Consider the following 20,419-nt stretch of genomic DNA (forward strand, 5'->3'; position numbering starts at 1 on the left):
TTGCAGTAGCAGGCTGCAATATTTGATCTCAGAGATCTCCAAAGATTTGCTTAGAGTGGATAAAAATGCAAAGACTTATCACTGGGTAAGGTATGAGGAACAGGGGAACTGTTTTGGGGAAAAAAAGAGTAAGAAAAGAGAGGAGGAAAGAGATGGCCTGCAACCCAGAGACTGAAAATTTAATAGAAGTCAGAATGCTGGTGTTTTGCTTCCATGTGACTGTTATTCCCTGAATGGGACTCCAAAATAAATGCCTTTATCACACCATGAGTGTGGTGGAGAGGTGCTGAAATCAGTGATGACAGAGACTGTCACTTCACCCGTGTACACACACACACACACACACACACAAGCACAAGTATGAGCAAGTATAATGCTCCTTTGCTTATTATAATACTTAATTCTCATATTAATCCTAAAGACAGCATTCTTATATCTTTTTTGTCCTCTGCAAAGCTACCTTACTCTCTTCCTCCATCTCTGTCTTCATCTTGCTGCTTTTTTTGATGCAAACCCATTCTGCATATCAGAACTTTGCTTATGTTATTGAATCCATTTATCTCTGTTTCATATGCACGTGTTCATGATGAAAACGTCGACCACAGGGAAGTGAGCGCAGGGAGCATAATGTTCTTCCGGCATTGGAGTTGAGATTGACAATACTGAATGCCACACAACACATATTTACACATCATATCCCATCCTGAATCTGATTCAAGCCATCTGCTCATAAATCCTCAAATAAAACTAGTCTCAAGTGCATGATGGAGAAGATTCTCCTGTGATTTATGGTGAAGCAAAATAATATCTCATCTCATCTCATTATCTCTAGCCGCTTTATCCTGTTCTACAGGGTCGCAGGCGAGCTGGAGCCTATCCCAGCTGACTACAGGCGAAAGGTGGGGTACACCCTGGACAAGTCGCCAGGTCATCACAGGGCTGACACATAGACACAGACAACCATTCACACTCACATTCACACCTACGGTCAATTTAGAGTCACCAGTTAACCTAACCTGCATGTCTTTGGACTGTGGGGGAAACCAGAGCACCCGGAGGAAACCCACATGGACACGGGGAGAACATGCAAACTCCGCACAGAAAGGCCCTCGCCAGCCACGGGGCTCGAACCCGGACCTTCTTGCTGTGAGGCGGCAGCGCTAACCACTCCACCACCGTGCCACCCGCAAAATAATTAATAAATAAATAAATAAAACACATATACACTGATGCATAAAGAAGATAAGCACTAAAAAAAAGAATCAACTAGTAAAACAGAGGTAATATTTGAAGACCGTCACAAACCTTTTTGTACTTTGCATAACACTCAGAGAAAAAAAAAATTAACAAGACACAAGATACTAGAAAAAGGACACACCTTTTTGTTACAGGTCCATACATTTATATGAAGCCAAGCGTGGAGTAAATAGCGTGGGAGGTGACCCTGTGAAACTATTACCTTGAATTCACTGCACTAATTATCAATGTTCGTAAGTGCGTAGGTTTTTGAAATCCAGCAAAACAGACCCCTCCATCCAATTACAAGCAAACTAGTGAGAACAAATGTACATGAAAGCACTGAACAGGAAGTTCTGTTAGGAGCAACAACTGCTTTTACATCACACACTCTAAATATGCTCCTGGCCTTCACAACATCAGTGCAACTCGAGAACAAACCCTGTTAGTAAGAATTATAATTCTGCTTCACCAGAGATGGTTTTTATCAGCAAATTTTTATCTGTCAATCCAGAGCAAATCAGAGCATCAGTACATAAACGGATTTAAACTAAATAAGCTGCTTTCTCATCTACAGCATCAGCAATGCCTTATAAATATTCTTCTGTTAAACCTTATTTTTATGTCATTCAGTTTTCCTGAAGCTTGTCACCAAATGCTATTTGAATATTTGATTATTCATTACAGTTAAATGAATAGATCTCTATCTCTTTTATATCTAATCCGACTTTAGCTGAGTGTTCTGTCTTCGTTAAATCCACTGTTAGATGTTATCTTTAACTACAATGTTCCAGGCTGTTCTATCTTGTGTTTGGATTGGTGAATATAAGACTATAATCACCATTCTGACACCAATAAAGATTAAAGCTTCAGCATGGGTATTAAATAAAACTTTATTTATTAATTCAAGTGCCATATTTATAAATATAAAACTATTTAATCCATCCTTGTTTTACAATTTAGATGACATATAATCCTGTTGTTTTGTTAATTTAAACTCGGATACAAAAATCATTCAGGGATTCATTTTTAATTTGTAGTTAAGAAGGATCGAATGTATGATTACTGAAACCCCTGTTCCTAGTCAAAAACAAACAAACAAAAAAAACCTATATTTAGTAACAAGTTCTTAATGACCAGTCAAAATTAATAGAAATATAATAAAATAAAAAAAGAATCTTTCACAACCTAAGTTTCAAATACTCGATGAATTTAAGTGGTGTGAGGAAATGTCTAATTTTCTCATTGGAAACTGTATATCCTCCTGGGAACCAAGAAAAAAATGTGTCTCTCAATTTCTCTTTTATTGTGATTTCCTTACGAGGAATTTCCCAGCAACCATCTGAATCTGAATCAGCCAAGTCAGGTGTACTGCTGCATGGCTGGAATGAAAACCTGCAGCCACACGGCCCTTTATGGATCAGTTTGGACACCCCTGCCGTATATATATATTCTATCCACATTCACTGGATATGAGCAATCACGCGCTCTGATTGGCTGCTCTACAATTAGGATATCAGCTCATATACCGCGAGTAGAGAAAAACAAAATGGCGGAGCACATCAAGTCAGATATATCACTTTGTTATCAAGTATTTAAAAGAAACAGAAACAGCTAAAAGAATCTAGTTTTCCCCCCAATATCTCCTGTTCCACACTCCAGCCCAGTCGGTGGTGCCAAACCGCCAAAAACCCTAAAGAAGAAGAAAAAAATGGTGGACCGTGTTACTGAACCAACCGAGGACAAAATAAAAACTCTACTCAAAAACAAAACCCCAGAAATACAAAAAAGCAGCAATAAAATATGGAATGAAAGCATTTTATGGGGGCGACACGGTGGTGTAGTGGTTAGCGCTGTCGCCTCACAGCAAGAAGGTCCGGGTTCGAGCCCCGTGGCCGGCGAGGGCCTTTCTGTGCAGAGTTTGCATATTCTCCCCATGTCCGCGTGGGTTTCCTCCGGGTGCTCCAGTTTCCCCCACAGTCCAAAGACATGCAGGTTAGGTTAACTGGTGACTCTAAATTGACCGTAGGTGTGAATGTGAGTGTGAATGGTTGTCTGTGTCTATGTGTCAGCCCTGTGATGACCTGGCGACTTGTCCAGGGTGTACCCCGCCTTTCGCCCGTAGTTAGCTGGGATAGGCTCCAGCTTGCCTGCGACCCTGTAGAACAGGATAAAGCGGCTAGAGATAATGAGATGAGCATTTTATGGTAAGAACATATAATTGTTATTGGCCCATCCCCCCAGCTCCCGCCCTTGATTAGGTAGTCTGTTAAACTGTGTTCATTTTTAAATATGCTGATTGAGACTCACTGAGCAACTCCTGCCTCACACATATGCACATGATTCCCCCAGCCTACCCCTCCTCAGCCCCTCCCTCCTCCCAGCCCACTTTTCAGCATTTTTCAAAATGATGCAGTGGGTGGAGTTTGGCTCAGAGCTTGGGGTGAAGTTACATTTTAACCTAGAATACACAAACCCCAGCCTTTACTTCATATGTGTTTTTTCTTACCATCATTGACGGTACGTTTTTTTGTTCCAGTGAAGTAAAAAAAAACAACAACAACACCTCAAGCCATTTGTCACTGGAAAATAATACGTTGAGAAGGGCCTGTCTTTTTATTTATTTATGTTCCCTGAAAGAGATGGAAGGCTTAGCCCCTCCTAGCTCATTTATATCAGCTTTCCCTGTTTGTAAATCCATGTTTAAAATTGAGTAGCACAACACAACCTGAATTAAAATAAAAGCTCAACTAATTTTTGATGAGCGTGTTTAACCTGATCCTTGTTGATGCAATCCGAGATAAATTCAGAAACAAGGATTTCATTCCATGTGTCCACAGTCATAAAGAAATTGATCCAAGAGGGTTCGGCAAAAACGTGTTCAACCAAACCCAAAACCATTATTCAAGCATTAAGTGCTAACAAGGAAATGAACAGCAAACTTAGTTTGGCTTCCATTCACTTCTTGCTTGGCAGAAATGCAATAATCACACAGCACGGAGAACGGTCTCGTTGCAAATTAGAACAGCTGTATTTTTAGAGCACTGCACAGAGCTCAAACAAAGGCAATCAATGCTTCCTGCTTGGAATGCACAGCAGTGAAAACCGGGCGTCGATCATTCATCGTGCTGGCACGTTCCAGTTATTATGCTGCCTTTTACCTGCTTGATTACCAGAAAGACAACCAGGCAAAAGCAGATATGTGTATACATACTGCATGCATAAATACTCGGAGAATGGCCCATGCTATTCATACAGTCTACTATCTAGGGATAACAAATGACTGACAAGAAACTAGCTTTAATCATTACAACAATGAAGTCGGATATGAGAAAGAAATCTAGTCTGCTGTTGACACAGATATGTATCTGTAGAAGAATGTTACTTCATTACAATGTCAAAAAGCTTCACAGCATCTGCTGAACAGAGTTATGATACAGTTAGCATAAGTATATATGTCGAGAACATATTTACTTCGTGGGAGAGAGCTGCTAAGTGATTCAGCGATCATCCTGATGCGCTGATCTGTTCGGAGCTCTCTCTACTGTGTGACTCACTTTCTGTTGTTGTGGATGGTCCCACATGGACAATATAAACAGTTACAGTTTACAGCCTTCCCCTTGCTTTTGCGCATAATATCACTTGCATACTTAAGATTTGTACCTGTAATCATAAAAACCGTCATGTGCTCATCTCAGGCCTCTTATTGCTGGGTTTCAGTCACATGACTTTTCTTAGCGGTTTTACTGAAAGTGAAATAGTTGGTGATCTAAACGGCTGCTGTAGTGCAAACAACTAGTGATAACTTATCAGAGTATGCTCGTAATCTAAAAGCCACTGCTCGCTTTAGATATATTCAGAAGATTGCTATGTGCAATGGAATCGACCCCTACAGTCTGGGAAAGAAGGATTTGTCATACGATCTCGAAAACTACCCTTCAGTCGAGTTCCCCGACATCTCAAACTATCTGGTGTTTCAGACGTCCTTCTACACCGCAAAACAGATGAAAGCGTGGAAGAGTATGAAGGCTTACAACATTTTTGCATGTGGCTGGGTAAAGGACCTCGGTATCAAGTCACTGCCGAATGAATCCTGTATTGTTTTTGCCCGTGCAAGTATGTTTTTTTTAAAGCTTTTCGTTCACATCTTTACAACGAAGCACTGCAAGCTGAAGTGTAAACAAACAACATTTCGCTTGATTCTCACTTGTGTTGGCTCTTATCTCTCAGGTAAATCATTCACAAAGATCATCAGAAACTCCTTTAAACACCTGGAGCTTAGTTAAACAACATAGAGAAGTGCTCACGGCGCATTGTAACTGTATGGCTGGGGAAGAATTTTGTCGCGACCTTCATGCAAATGGACTGAGTGAGGAGTAAACAAAGAAACAGCTGGGGACTTCAGAGCTTCGTGACTAAAAAACGTACCATAAAATAACGACACATAGCAAGAAAAGTCCTTGGAAAACACTAAGGACATAGCTGAGAGGGAGATACAAACCTTTCACGAGGTGATCACTGCAAACTCGAGCATGCTTCGACTCAGCTCCCTTCGATTTCAGTGAGAGGTTCAAAAGCCACCTTTCTCGACGTCTTTTTGTGAAATCCTGTGTTCGTTCACCCTTTTTTATTAGTTCACAGGGAACCCTGAAGAAACTTTTATCAGTTTCATGGTTTGATTGATTCGAACAACCTAAAACAACGCAAGCGTAAGGCATTTTTCATGCGAGCAATGCACCTTCTCCATACAAACATTTTGTCAACTGAACTTTGGTAGACCGCCAGTTAAAGTTTTGAATAACTAATGAGGCGGACGTGACGTCACGTGAAACCCAGCAATTCACAATATGCTCATACTGAACACTCATTCAAAACACTTGGTCCTGTCTGACTGTTATAGAATATAGTCATCAAAGAGCAACGATTTATCAACCCAATATCTGGTGTCACCAAGAAGAGGATGGGATCTGTTTTTGTGCTTGATTGCACTTGAGGGTTGTTTTTTTTTTTTTTGATACTGTTGCCTCTTGTTTACTCATTATGGTTCTAAAGTTATATCTGGATTTGTGTGTCTGTTGTTAAACAGGCGTTACAAATAAAATTGAATTGAAAATACTCACTGGTTAAGACAGTACGACAGTAACTAATAAACCTCTACTGAATCTTAGCATGACTGTAAGCTCAATTATTAGAACTAAAATTAGCAAAGGATGTGTACATTGAGCATAATCCACTTTAGGATTGTAGGTGAGTGATCTTGGTGCTGAATTTGCTTGTCAACACAAATTACATGTATGTGACCAATATAAAAGCTTAGAGTTCTTTCATAGACAAGAAAAATACTGCTATTTTAAATATAGAGATATGGGAGCTAATTGTAAGAAAGGTTTTTTTTTTGACTGCATGCAAAGTTCCATTTAATACATGATTTAATATCTTGATTGATCATGATTGAACACAAATTGGACTCATCCATGCTTCTCTACCTTTAATCTCTTTCTCGTTCCTGAACCACCTGATGTCTGCAGCTGGCTTGCTGCCTGAAGTCACACAGGTCAGGGTGATCTGGTCTCCTTCCATGGCTGGCTTAGTAAAACCGTTGATCTCTGGTTTCTCTGGTACTCCTGCAGAAAAGGACAGCGAGAAAAACACACATGCACACACTCAGAGCAAGTAAAGCAGAAATGAGCTGAAACTAGCCGCAAAGTGGAAAAGTGGAATGATTTGCTGAAAGATGGATAATAGGACCACAAAGTCTATTCAATGTGATCTGTGAAAAAGCTGCCTGAAGGCTCTGACATTTAGGGGAAAAAGCCCCCAGACCAAGTGTATTAAAGGAGCTATTTCTAAATCTGCTGCAGTCGAACATGAACGCATTTGAAACATTTTATCAGTATTCTACAATCACATGCTCAAATCCTCTAGTTTAGCCTGGGGCATTGTCCTCCACTGAGGTTAATTTGAATTTGGACCTTTTTATTCATAGTTGGTATTTGATCATATTGTAATAGCATTTTAAAGTAAAACTTTATCTTTGATAAGGTGGAGGTTGTGACATTGACGAATTTCATTAAACTTATCATTCTTTTACTTCAACTACAGATGTGTATAAGAAAAAAATTTTCTCGATTTTCCAATTTGCAGAGAGCTTTGGATGTCAAATTTTGCATCGTATCAACAACAGAGCTGACAGAATGCCAATGACTAGAAATTGTGATACTCTTTTAAGGCATTTTTTGATTTCTGAACATTTTAAGGATCATGGTTCAGAACAGGGTGGCATGGTAGTGCTTAAATGTAATTATAAATGGTTAAAAAGTATGATATGTTATTCTTTAATAAATAAAACAGCATAATAATGGTCAAAGCTGTGCTATAAGAAGAATAAACCACTTTGAGGTGTGCTGTTATAGGAAAGTAAGCAACTTCAAGACAGAAATGACCAATGTTTCTGCTCAGAGTTACTATCTTTCATTCTCAGAGCTCATATTCTAACCTCTATCATTACGTTCTCGTTTTCCAAGCCTAAATCCTCAGAACTCCCAATCCAACTTACTTACACTACCATTCAAAAGTTTGGGGTCACCCAGACAATTTTGTGTTTTCCATGAAAAGTCACACTTTTATTTACCACCATAAGTTGTAAAATGAATAGAAAATATAGTCAAGACATTTTTCTGGCCATTTTGAGCATTTAATCGACCCCACAAATGTGATGCTCCAGAAACTCAATCTGCTCAAAGGAAGGTCAGTTTTATAGCTTCTCTAAAGAGCTAAACTGTTTTCAGCTGTGCTAACATGATTGTACAAGGGTTTTCTAATCATCCATTAGCCTTCTAAGGAAGGCAATGAGCAAACACATTGTACCATTAGAACACTGGAGTGATAGTTGCTGGAAATGGGCCTCTATACACCTATGTTGATATTGCACCAAAAACCAGACATTTAGTAGAATTTAGCTAGAATAGTCGTTTACCACATTAGCAATGTATAGAGTGTATTTCTGATTAGTTTAAAGTGATCTTCATTGAAAAGAACAGTGCTTTTCTTTCAAAAATAAGGAAATTTCAAAGTGACCCCAAACTTTTGAACGGTAGTGTACTTACCCCGGCTATACAGCCTAGCGTTAGCACTGTTGCCTTACAGCAAGAAGGTTCTGGGATCGAGCCCAGTGGTCAACAGGGGACTTTCTGTGTGGAGTTTGCATGTTCTCCTCGTGTCTACATGGGTTTCCTCTGGGTGCTCCGGTTTCCTCCAGAGTCATACAGTTAGGTTAACTGGCTACTCTAAATTGCCCACAGGCATGAATGTGTGTGTGAGTGTGCAGAAAGGAACTGGCCACCCTGCTGCTGCTGCAATTCTGGCTAAGTCAACCAAACATGGTTCACCTCAACCCTGGATCGGGTTCAGCAGTGAAGACAATGACGATACAGCCTAGCCCTGCTACCTGCAATGGAAAATATGATGGAATTAAACTAACTTTCAGCTACTGTTCCTGTTTTTTCTTTGAAGATTGAACAAGATGGGCAGCACAGTGGTGCATTGGTTAGCACTGCCACCTCACAGCAAGAAGGTTCTGGGCTTGAGCCTCATGGCTAACTGGGGCCTTTCTGTGTGGAGTTTTTATTGGGATAGTTCAAGGCTATTGATTCAAAGGAGCAGAAACAGAAAAATAAATAGGAAACATTACTCAGGAAAAAAAGATGCTGGGATTTTTATGACTGAAGAAAATTCCAGATATTAGACTTTTTTTTTTTTTTAGTGTGAACTGTGCCTCTAAAAGCAAGACTGAATGCATTTCTATTAGAAGTACATTAAAAGCATGCATGATATACTGTATGTCCACCATGCATTGAAAATCAGCATACACTCCAAGCTCAGAAGCTGTACTACTGATCTTCTTTATGGATGTTTTTGTATGTCTAGAAGGTTTACAGGTTAGTGAGATCTTTATTAAACAGCGCTGGACTTGAAATTTTGGGATTTTTTTGGGAGGGAGGGAGGGATCAACCCAGTAAGGCTGGGGATCCGGGGGCCTCTGGAGGCTCTGCAGTTTTTAAATACCCGGAGATGCATTTTGAGCTGTCAGAGACAAGTTGTAAATGAAATCTCTTAACCCTTTGATGCAAAACATGGGTCAAAAGTGACCCGGCTGAGTTTTTATCTTCTATATCTTTGCAATAAATTAATTCCATCATTCAGTATTCAAGGTATTCCTCAATTAACTTGTTTTTGATCATCATACATCCTTATTTTATTTTTTCCTTTCTTACTTTTTGAATAAAAACCCTTTTTGTATCACTACCCTTCTAATGCACAACATGGGTCAAAAACGACCTGCATTCATTTTCCAGGTTATTTCATGTATAGCTGAGTGTTTCTATGATATACTTTTGAAATAAATTAATTTTGTCATTTACTTTTCCAAATATGCAGTTAATATCTTGTTTTTGTTTAGCACAAATCATCATTTTATTTTTCCTTTCTTAAGTTATGAACAAGCACAGCTTTTGTAATTCTACATCAAGTTTACACACATGGGTCAGAACCGACCCGCATGCATTTACTCCAGCGTTTGGTGGGAACTGTGAATTGTGCTTGTGTCAGACATTTCACAGCTCAGCACAGCGCCCTTTGCCCGTCTAATACATGGAAGTAATGTTTTTCAATTGTTCTAACATTACCTTAGAAAAAAATTGATTATGTTTAGGTTACCTTGAGAGTGAGTAGATTACTTGTCAGAAAGTTACAAGTAATTACTATTAGCTACCTAGCTGTTGACATATTCTACTTTAGTTAGCTAATTTTATTGTAGTTGGCTTAGCTAACTACATAGTTAATAAATAAATAACTGGCCCCATTCACTGCTAAAGTAATTACTTGAAACAAATTATTATTATAGTATTAAGACATTTAATTTTAAATCACACTTGGATGACCCATGTGTAGTAATATAAAAAGTATTTTTGTTCATAAAGTAGGAAAGAAAAAATTAAATTAATGATTTGTGGTAATTAAAAACAAGATATTTAAAGAATACTTGAAATATTCAATCATAAAATAAATTGATTTCAAAAGATAGAGCAAAGAAAAACTCAGTCAGCATGAAATGACCTGGAAAATGAATGCGGGTAATTTTTGACCCATGTTGTGCATTAGAAGGGGTGTGCATATGTTTTGCATCAAAGGGTTAAAGAAAATTACCATATCAAAAAATATGTTTTAAAAGTGGGAACGTTCAAAACCATTTTCTTAGTCACTGAAAATGATATTGTCAGAGTTGCAGGTATATGCATAGAACATAACTACAACTGATATATGGTAATATTTATGAAAGTTGTATTGTCATATAATGCATTACCACATAACACACTACAGTGCAGTACACTGACCACAAAACATCTTATATCAATAAATTATTACTATTTTAGCAACTGCAATCTGAGCTCCTGCTCAGGACATTCAGTGTACATATAAGACAGTGAATATACAGTACCCAGGTAAACTGAGGGAATGTCAGTGGCCACTTAAGACGGAGCTTAATACCGAGATAACTGTAAACAAAGACTGCAAGAGTTGCAGGTCTGTAATACAAAGTCAGTAACTGCAATCTGAGCTCCCAAAATGGCATGTGTACCATGTACATACGCAGGGTATATAGTGAGTACAGGGATACCCTATTAATGAATACGAGCAGTAGCTGGACAGCCGACGTGTGTGTATGCAGTAAGCCTGCTGCAACGTCTTATCCTTTTGGCTTGTGAACATGCATGTTAATGATACCATAAACATAAAAGGATGGTGCACAGCCTTTACATGGAGTCTACAGTGCAGACTGGGAATGCAGTATGTTATTATGTCAATGCACAAAGTTCCCGTGCCCTGTTAAAATCCAACAGGACTCGCCCAGCTTGCTTTTCAATGCATTCATGTCACGAGCGAAAAAAACTAAGCTCGGACCTACTATTAAATACAAATTTATACCATAAACTCTTCAGCTCAATTTCACATAATGATTTATTTTATTTTTTAAACCTTATTAATTAAAGAAAGGCGGTCACATCTCAGTATCTGCAATACAATCAAGTCACAGTTCCAAATAGCCAGACTATTTTTTTTTTTTTGGACAGGGGGTGCATCCCTCCTTAAATCCACGCAAGCAGTACCCTTGATCTTAAGAGTCTTTTTTTTTTAAAATTCACCTACTGTCACGATCTGTGATAGTGATCAACCTCTGAAACAAGTCAAGGTAAAGATCAGGACTTCAGGCATTTCATATATTTGATTAAGTGAAGAGTGAAATGATTACCGGAAACAAATGTTGAAACGTCATGTTTTATTATGTCACCCACCTTAATCACTGTTTTAAAAGCTGTTTTAGAATGTGCCTAATGAATTGAAATAGCTGATAATTATAAATGTATAAATTACATATGTTTATCATTAAACATGGACAGTGAATGAATTATACCTTGATTCATAACGAGTAATCTTTAATGTTGTGTGGGTTTCTTCTCTTTCACACACATATGCACACTAACATTAACTCACATCGTGATTTTAATGACATACAATGCATAATTAAAATTATACTAATTGATTGGGCACCTAATTAGGAATGAAGTAATATTTGTGGACTGGCTGTGTTGACATTATCCGGAATGCCACCCAGGAACAGTGCAATGGCATTTGTTTGACTTCTGACTGACAAAGTAAAGAAAAAAAAAGCCTAATAGAAAAGACTAATTAAACTGTCTTCTGGACAGTTTTCTGTGATAGCCTGTGACAGCTCGAATTTGCCTCATTAAACTCAGATCCTCAACAACGTTAGATCCGTTACATCGCCACCACTTTATGAGGTTGAAATCTAATTATCTATCAACTTAGAGAGACTAATTTTGCAGGATTCTGGTGTGGTGATATTGGTTTCCTGTCAAACTTTTCAGATATTCCTGAACTCATTAAAAGGGACCAAAAATTCTGCAACAATAAAGTAATATTGCTTTGCCTGAAGATGTGAAACATCAAAAAAAAAATTTTGGTTGCATATGCATATAAAAATAGGAAAAACATTTCAGTATTGGGTCCAATCTTAAGTGATGGCTTCACTTTAGGAATAAGCAGAATGTTCAGATTTGTGTGAATTGCATGTAGTTCTTACCCAGTACAGTCAAATAGGCCTTGGCTGTTTTGACAGGCATAGTGAAGAGGGAACAAGTATATAGCCCTTCGTCTCCGAGCGTAACCTCACGAATGCTGATGGTGAGCTCCTGCCATGAGGCTCGGATTAGATCAATGCGGTTGTCTCTCAGAGCTGTGGGCGAGACACAAACACATAAGCCTGGGTGAGGGATCTGCTTACAACACAACACAATGACCAACACTGCTACAAAGACTACAAACATGAACAGCAACAAAAAAAAGAACATAATATACTGGTTATCTCCACATTATACATAGTCACTGGACACTTTAATAGGAACACCTGTGCACCTATAGGTAATCAAACACCCATCCATTATCTGTAGCCACTTATTCTGTACAGGGTCGCAAGCAAGCTGGCGTCTATCCCAGCTGACTATGGGTGAGAGGCGGGGTACACCCTGGATAAGTCACCAGATCATTGCAGGGCTGACACAGAGACAAACAACCATTCACACCTACGGTCAATTTAGAACCACCAGTTAGCCTAATCTGCTTGTCTTTGGACTGTGGGGGAAACCGGAGCACCCAGAGGAAACCCATGCAGACACGGGGAGAACATGCAAACTCCACACAGAAAGGCTCTTGTCGGCTGCTGGGCTCGAACCCAGGACCTTTTTGCTGTGAGGCGACAGCACTAACCACTATACCACCGTGCCACCCATAATCAAACATAAGAATGGGAAAAAAAACCCCCAAAAAACAAAAAAGAACAAACGTGATCTCAGTGACTTTGAATATGGCATAGTTATTGGTGGCAGATGAACCGGATTAAGTATTTCAGAAACTGATGATCTCCTAGGATTTTCACACATAACAGGCTCTACAGTGAACACAGAATGGTGAGGGGAAATAAAAACCCATCCTGTGAGCAGCAGTTCTGTGCCTTGTTGATGATAAAAGTCACAGGAGAATGGCCAGACTGGTTGAGCTGACAGGAAGACAAGTTTAACTCAAAAATAACCACTCTTTATCAGCAGAAAAGCACCACAAAGTAAAGAAGCTGGAGGCAGATGGGCTACAAGAGTCGAAGATCACATTGGGCTCCACTCCTGTCAGCCAAAAACAGAAATCTGAGACTACATTGGGCACAGACTCATCCAAAGTAGACAGTTGAAGGTTGTAAAAATGTCCCGTGTGCTTTTTCCAAACTTCAGCTGTCCATTTAGGTAGACCATAGCCTTCCTATCCTGAAGCGTATCTGTAGGATTTTATGCATTGCACTGCTGCCATGTGACTGATTGGATTGATTGGATAACTGGATGAATGGCTAATTTATTAAATTGTACTTTATACAACAGTTAGTTCCGGTCTACTAATCTGGTCTGAGTTTCCCAAAACCATCGGAACACAAAGATCATCGCTAAATGGTAGAGCAAGCAACACAATGAATGCTCTCTCTCCTAGTTAAGATGCTCTTAGCGTTAAGAGGGTTTTGGGAAATCCACTGCTGATTGGTTGAGCAGTGTTCCAAGTGTACTGAGATTCCCCATAATGCACCGGGACGTTTCACTGTGTGTATCACTCTGCTTGTCTGTGTTTGCCAGGTAAAAATCCACTCCCTAATTCAAACATTTACTATGGTAGTGCTAGCGACATCGTCATTGGACATGGCGAATGATACTTTTCAAGAATATAATTTTTGACTTAAAATATGAAAGTTTGTCAGTTGAAGATAAAAAGAAGAAGGGACACAAATTTTACCAGAAGCACCTTGTTAGGTTATCATGGGGTGGCCTTGGGCTGAGGTGCCCTTGAGCAAGGCACCTAACCTGCAACTGCTCCCCGGGCGCTGTAGCATAGCTGCCCACTGCTCTGGGTATGTGTCTGTGCTCATTGCTCATGTGTGTGTGCTTGCTGCTTCAGATGGTTAAATGCAGAGAGGAATTTCACTGTGCTTAAGTGCATGCCTGATAAATAAAGTTGTTGTTCTTTAACAGGAATGCATAAATCAATGTGAGCTAGCTAGCCAGCTAGCTGACGTGCTATAAAGTGAATGTAGCTTTTTCATTATCTATTTTTGCTAGCAAGGCGAAAATAAAGAGAATATTTGGCTGTATTACATTATAGTCATTTAGCAGATGCTCTTATCCAGAGCGACATACAACATACCCAGAGCAACCTGGGGAGCAGGTGTCTTGTTCAAGGGCATTTCAGCCATTCCTGCTGGTTCAGAGAATCAAACCAGCAACCTTTTAGTCCCAAAGCTGCTTCACTAACCATTAGGCCATAGCTTCATGGCTAAATGTCCAAAATGTCATTTAATATTAATTTCTTGTTCATAGAACTGTTATATAAAAGCACACTCGAGATTGTGCAGATGTACTGAATATCAGCACGGCTGTGATTAGTTACAGCACTCCCTCTCGTGTGATATTGCTTAAATATTCAATTATATTCAACTAAACAGCCATTCAAAACATGGAACGAAATTAAAAGTAATGTCATACAAATTTTAAACTATTTAATAATGATTTTATTTCGAAATTGTGAACGTGTACACAATGTGAACAATAAAAATCAATGTTGCTACATGCTGGTGAAATGATTTCAATCAGAGAGAAATGAAATATAGATCACAGTGCGTTTAAATTCAGGCATCATTTCAATCAATAAAATGAGAGAGATTTACAATATAGACCAATGAACATGTCTCCACCTTCTGTATCTACTTATTTAAAAAGTACTGACAGTTCAATATTCTGCTCCTTTATTGTTCTTCACCTATATTGGTCTTTCTGTTTTTCTGGCTTTTATATGCCTGTCTTCTCTCAATCTACTCTGAAACAAAGTTGAACTTTACTCTGACTTATGCCAAGGTCTGACAATGTCATAGTTCTGACAGCTTTCAGTTGTGACCATCAATATCTCTTACAGTAAGGTAAAAGGTTAATGCTGGAGAACAGGTAATGACAGGACTGTCTTTCATCTACTTGTCTGTAATATAACAACCGGGCCATGAGAGTAGCAGAAACACATTGTGAGTAATATTGACCTTGTGGCAATATAATTTAATCATCAGATCCAAGGTCACTCATCACCACCTTCTGCTCTACATCAAACTTCTCAAAGACATTTCAGGCCTCATTAACACCCAGTAACAGCCAGAATATTATTGCCTCCATGGATTTTTCCTCTCTTTTTCCTAAAGCAGTAAAAAATAACCCTTCACTATTGACCAGAGCTTTCACGATTGAACCCTTTCTTACCCATTTCTCTCGTATTGGTCTGCTACTATATTAAAAAATTACAGACTGTTTCATGAGAAGATATAAAGTTAATATCCTTCGACTGTATTTACCAAATGTGCTATTATAACAAATAGATTCACAACATAAGAAGGATGTTGAGATACATTTGAAATGTAGGACACACATTTCGACTCACTGCAGGGAGTCTTTTCAAATACTTTCATTTGATTAAAGCATTCATCAGCAAAACATTATAGTATCATTATTTTGTGATTTGGAAATCCAGTTGTGTTTCTGGAACAATCTGTTCATTATCTGTTCATCATTATAAATACAAACTGTCTTATACAATACAAAACACACTGCCATATCTTTATCAACTCAGTAGATACGGTTGGGGCGCCACGGTGGTGTAGTGGTTAGAACTGTTGCCTTACAGCAAGAAGGTCCTGGGTTCAAGCCCAATGGCTGACAGAGGCCTTTCTGTGTGGAGTTTGCATGTTCTCCCCGTGTCTGCGTGGGTTTCCTCCAGGTGCTCCAGTTTCCCCACAGTCCAAAGACATGCAGGTTAGGCTAATTGGTGACTCTAAATTGACCGTAGGTGTGAATGGTTGTTTGTCTCTGTGTCAGCCCTGCGATGACCTGGTGACTTGTCTAGTGTACCCCGCCTCTTGCCTGTAGTCAGCTGGGACAAGCTCCAGCTTGCCCGCGACCCTGCACAGGATAAGTGGCTACAGATAATGCATGGATAGATATGGTTGCATTTTGGGACATAATAAGCACCATGGGCACGGTTCTCTCATTCGCACATAAGTCCTTTTTTGCATGCTTCCAGTTATACACACTTTATTTATGCGTATTCTCCCCTACACACTCTGTTCCCACCCACCACATGTAAGTTCTGAATGAAGGCAGTTTCATGAATTAAAGCGTGATTTATTTAAAATAGAAGCAGATGGAGTCACACCTTCGTTCATTTTGGCTGTTGGGAAAATGTGAACTGCTTACATCCATCCATCCATCCATCCATCCATCCATCCATCCATCCATCTACTGCTTATCTGGATCCGGGTCGCGGGGGGAGCAGCCTAAGCAGAGCAGCCCAGACTTCCCTCTCCCCGGCCACCTCCACCAGCTCTTCCGGGGGAATACTGAGGCGTTCCCAGGCCAGCCGAGAGATGTAATCTCTCCAGCATGTCCTGGGTCTGCCCCGGGGTCTCCTCCCGGTGGGGCATGCTCAGAAAACCTCCCTTGGGAGGCATCCAGGGGGCATCCTAACAAGGTGCCTGAACCACCTCAACTGACTCCTTTCGATGTAGAGGAGCACTCTGAGTCTCTCCCGAATGACCAAGCTTCTCACCCTGTTTCTAAGGGAGAGCTCAGCCACCCTGCAGAGAAAACTCATTTCTACCACTTGTATCCACAATCTCATTCTTTCGGTCACGACCCATAGCTCGTGACCATAGGTGAGAGTGGGAATGTAGCTGGACCAGTAAATTGAGAGCTTTGCCTTTTGGCTCAGCTCTCTCTTTACCACAACAGACTGGTTTAGCATCTGCATCACTGCTGACGCTGCCCCGATCCTTTTGTCCAACTCCCGCTCCCCCTTACCCTCATTTGTGAACAAAACCCTGAGATACTTAAACTCCTCCACTTTAGGTAGCAACTCCCCCCTGACCTGGAGTAGGCACTCCACCTGTTTCCGGCTGAGCGCCATGGCCACGGACTTGGAGGTGCTGATCCTCATCCGGCTGCAAACCGTCCCAGCGCATGCTTTAAGTCACAGATTGATGAAGCCAACAGGACCACATCATCCGCAAAAAGCAGAGACGTGATCCTGATGCCACCAAACCAGATACCCTCCGCCCCTTGGCTGTGCCTAGAAATTCTGTCCATAAAAGTTATGAACAGAACTGGTGACAAAGGACAGCCCTGGCAGAGTCCAACATGCACCAGGAACAAGTCCGACTTACTGCCAGCAATGCGAACCAAACTCCTGCTCTGGTCATACAGGGACCAAATAGCCTGCAGTAGTGGGCCCTGAACCCCATACTCCCAAAGCACCCCCCACAGGGCACCACGAGGGACATGGTTGTAAGCCTTCTCCAGGTCCACAAAACACATGCAGACCGATTGGGCAAACTCCCATGCACCCTCCAGTACCCTTGCAAGGGTAAAGAGCTGGTCCAGTGTTCCACGACCAGGATGAAAATCACATTGTTCCTCCTGAATCCGAGGTTCGACTATCAACTGGACTGTCCTCTCCAGCACCCCAGCATAGGCTTTCCCAGGGAGGCTGAGAAGTGTGATCCCCCTATAGTTGGAACACACTCTCCGGTCCCCCTTTTTAAAAAGGGGGACCACTACCCCAGTCTGTCAATCCAGAGGCACAGTCCCAGACCTCCATGCAATGTTGAAGAGGCATGTCAGCCAAGACAGTCCAACAACATCCAGTGCCTTCAGGAACTCAGGACAAATCTCATCCACCGGAGCCCGGCCACCGAGAGCTTTTTAACCACCTCGGCAACTTCAGCCCCTGTGATAGGCAAGTCCTCCCAAGTACCCTCAGACTCTGCATTCTCCTCAGACAACATGAAGGTGGGATTGTATTCCTTCCACCGTTGGATGGTGTCCCCAGTTGAGGTCAACAGCACTCCATCCTCGCTGTAAACAGTAGGGACAGAGCACTGTTTTCCTTTCCTGAGCTGCCGGACAGTTTGCCAGAATCTCTCTGAGGCCAACCGAAAGTCACTTTCCATGGCTTCTCCAAACTCCTCCCACACAGTGTTGTTTTTGGCAGCCATTTTTTATTTAGTTTTAGTCTTAGTCTTTTGGACGAAATGCTTATTAGTTTTAGTCACATTTTAGTCAATTCTATCCTTGATAGTTTTGGTCTAGTTTTAGTCAACGAAAACTAAAAGGGTTTTAGTCCAGTTTTAGTCATTCATTTTAGTCGAAAAAATAATTACTTTAAAACATTAAATTAGGCCAATACAGAAATAGGAAATTGTACTCGAGGTTGACAGGTTGTGCATAACATACTCTCTACAGAAATGCTGTCTAGTGCGCATGCTCTCTACAGAAACGCTGTCTAGTGCACATGCTCTCTACAGAAACGCTGTCTAGTGCATATACTTTCTACAGAAACGCTGTCTAGTGCGCATGCTCGCTACAGAAACGCTGCCTAGTGCGCATGCTCTCTACAGAAACGCTGTCTAGTGTGCATGCTCTCTACAGAAACGCTGTCTAGTGTGTATACTTTCTACAGAAACGCTGTCTAGTGCGCATGCTCGCTACAGAAACGCTGTCTAATGCGCATGCTCTCTACAGAAACGCGGCCTAGTGCACATGCTCTCTACAGAAATGCTGTCTAGTGTGCATGCTCTCTACAGAAACGCTGTCTAGTGTGCATGCTCCATTGTTCACAGACTCGTGTTTCTGCCTCCGTTTAACATGTCGCAATGCGCTGATAGAGCACAAACATGTCATGATGAACACACAACTAGAAGATGACCACGCTGTCTGTTAATGTAAATATGATGGCTAAACGTGCTGCTAACGCTAGAGTAGCCAGGTGTGCTGCTGCTCATTTAGACATATTAAGGCACAGCAACAGGTCTGAAAAGCTACATTTCCCCCCATATGTTTCACAGTAACTCAAATATGGGTCAATATATGACAAAGCATTCAGTTGCTGTCCCACCAATAATTCCTGCAGGACAATTTTTACTCATGACATGTTAATTGAATTTAAGTTAGCTTAACCAAGCCAACTTTAGCATGAAGCTAGTGGTCCCATTCGTTTTCGCCAGGTCACGGTGTTTTGGAAAACTTCATAGGAAATTCATCACAGACCGATTGTTGAGTGACATTAACCAAAGCTAGCAAACGTATACATGATCTGTTAAGGACTTCTTGTAATGTTAACTTACCATCACAGAAATAGCAGCATGGTGAGCCTTTAGATGCCTCTTGAGGTCTGTCATATTCTTGCCACGTAGTTTATAGCCACAGCATGTATCTCTGTCTCCCACTACAAGGCATTCTGTTTTATTTTCTGCTGGATTATGTGTAAAGTATGTCCATAAATCATTGCATCTTTTCCGCCTACCAAGCCCTTGTGCTGGCGTTGCCGATGGTCCATGAACTGTGTGGCTGCCCCAGTGTGCACTGTGCCTGGACATGCCTGGTGGTGGGCGTGACCAAACAAGGACAGGATGCAGGTGCATTGCTGATATTTTCTGCATTTGGCAGACAGATTGCACGCACCGTTGGAGGAAACGCCATGCATTTTGATAGTCCTATAGCCAACCCACTAACATTTTCGTCTCGTCTCGTCAATGAAAAGAACAGATATGTCTCATCATATTTTCGTGATCAGAGAGTTATGTTTAGCTCGTCACTGTCTCGTTTTAGTCATGAAAAAAAGTGCGTTAACGAAATCATTTCGTCATCATCATCGTTAACGAAAACAACACTGCTCCCACATCTGAGTCTTTGCTTCAGTGACTGCCAGAGCCGCATTCCACTTGGCCCATCGGTATCTGTCAGCTGCCTCTGGAGACCCACAGGCTAACCAAGCCCGATAGGACTCCTTCTTCAGCTTGATGGCTCCCGTCACCACAGGTGTCCACCAGTGGGTTTGGGGATTACCACCACGACAGGCACCAACAACCTTGCAGCCACAGCTCTGCACAGCCGCCTCAGCAATGGAGGTGTGGAACATGGTCCTCTCAGACTCAATGTCCCATTCTCCCCCGGTATGCAGTTGAAGCTCTGTCGGATGTGAC

General features: G+C 40.9%; 1 protein-coding gene across 2 annotated transcripts in view; it reads right to left on the reverse strand.

The window, feature by feature from the left end:
• cadm2a (cell adhesion molecule 2a) overlaps positions 1 to 20,419 on the reverse strand; it is a 901,104-nt gene that overhangs the window by 90,411 nt on the left and 790,274 nt on the right. For both annotated transcript variants that reach the window (XM_060908168.1, XM_060908167.1), the window contains exons 4-5: positions 12,398 to 12,550; positions 6,723 to 6,860 (exon numbers count right to left, since the gene is read on the reverse strand). In XM_060908168.1, the coding sequence (XP_060764151.1) occupies positions 6,723 to 6,860; positions 12,398 to 12,550 (291 nt within the window). The remainder of the gene's footprint in view (positions 1 to 6,722; positions 6,861 to 12,397; positions 12,551 to 20,419) is intronic.

This window comes from Neoarius graeffei, chromosome 25 (genome assembly GCF_027579695.1).
Source record: "Neoarius graeffei isolate fNeoGra1 chromosome 25, fNeoGra1.pri, whole genome shotgun sequence".
Taxonomy (NCBI): Eukaryota; Metazoa; Chordata; class Actinopteri; order Siluriformes; family Ariidae; genus Neoarius; species Neoarius graeffei.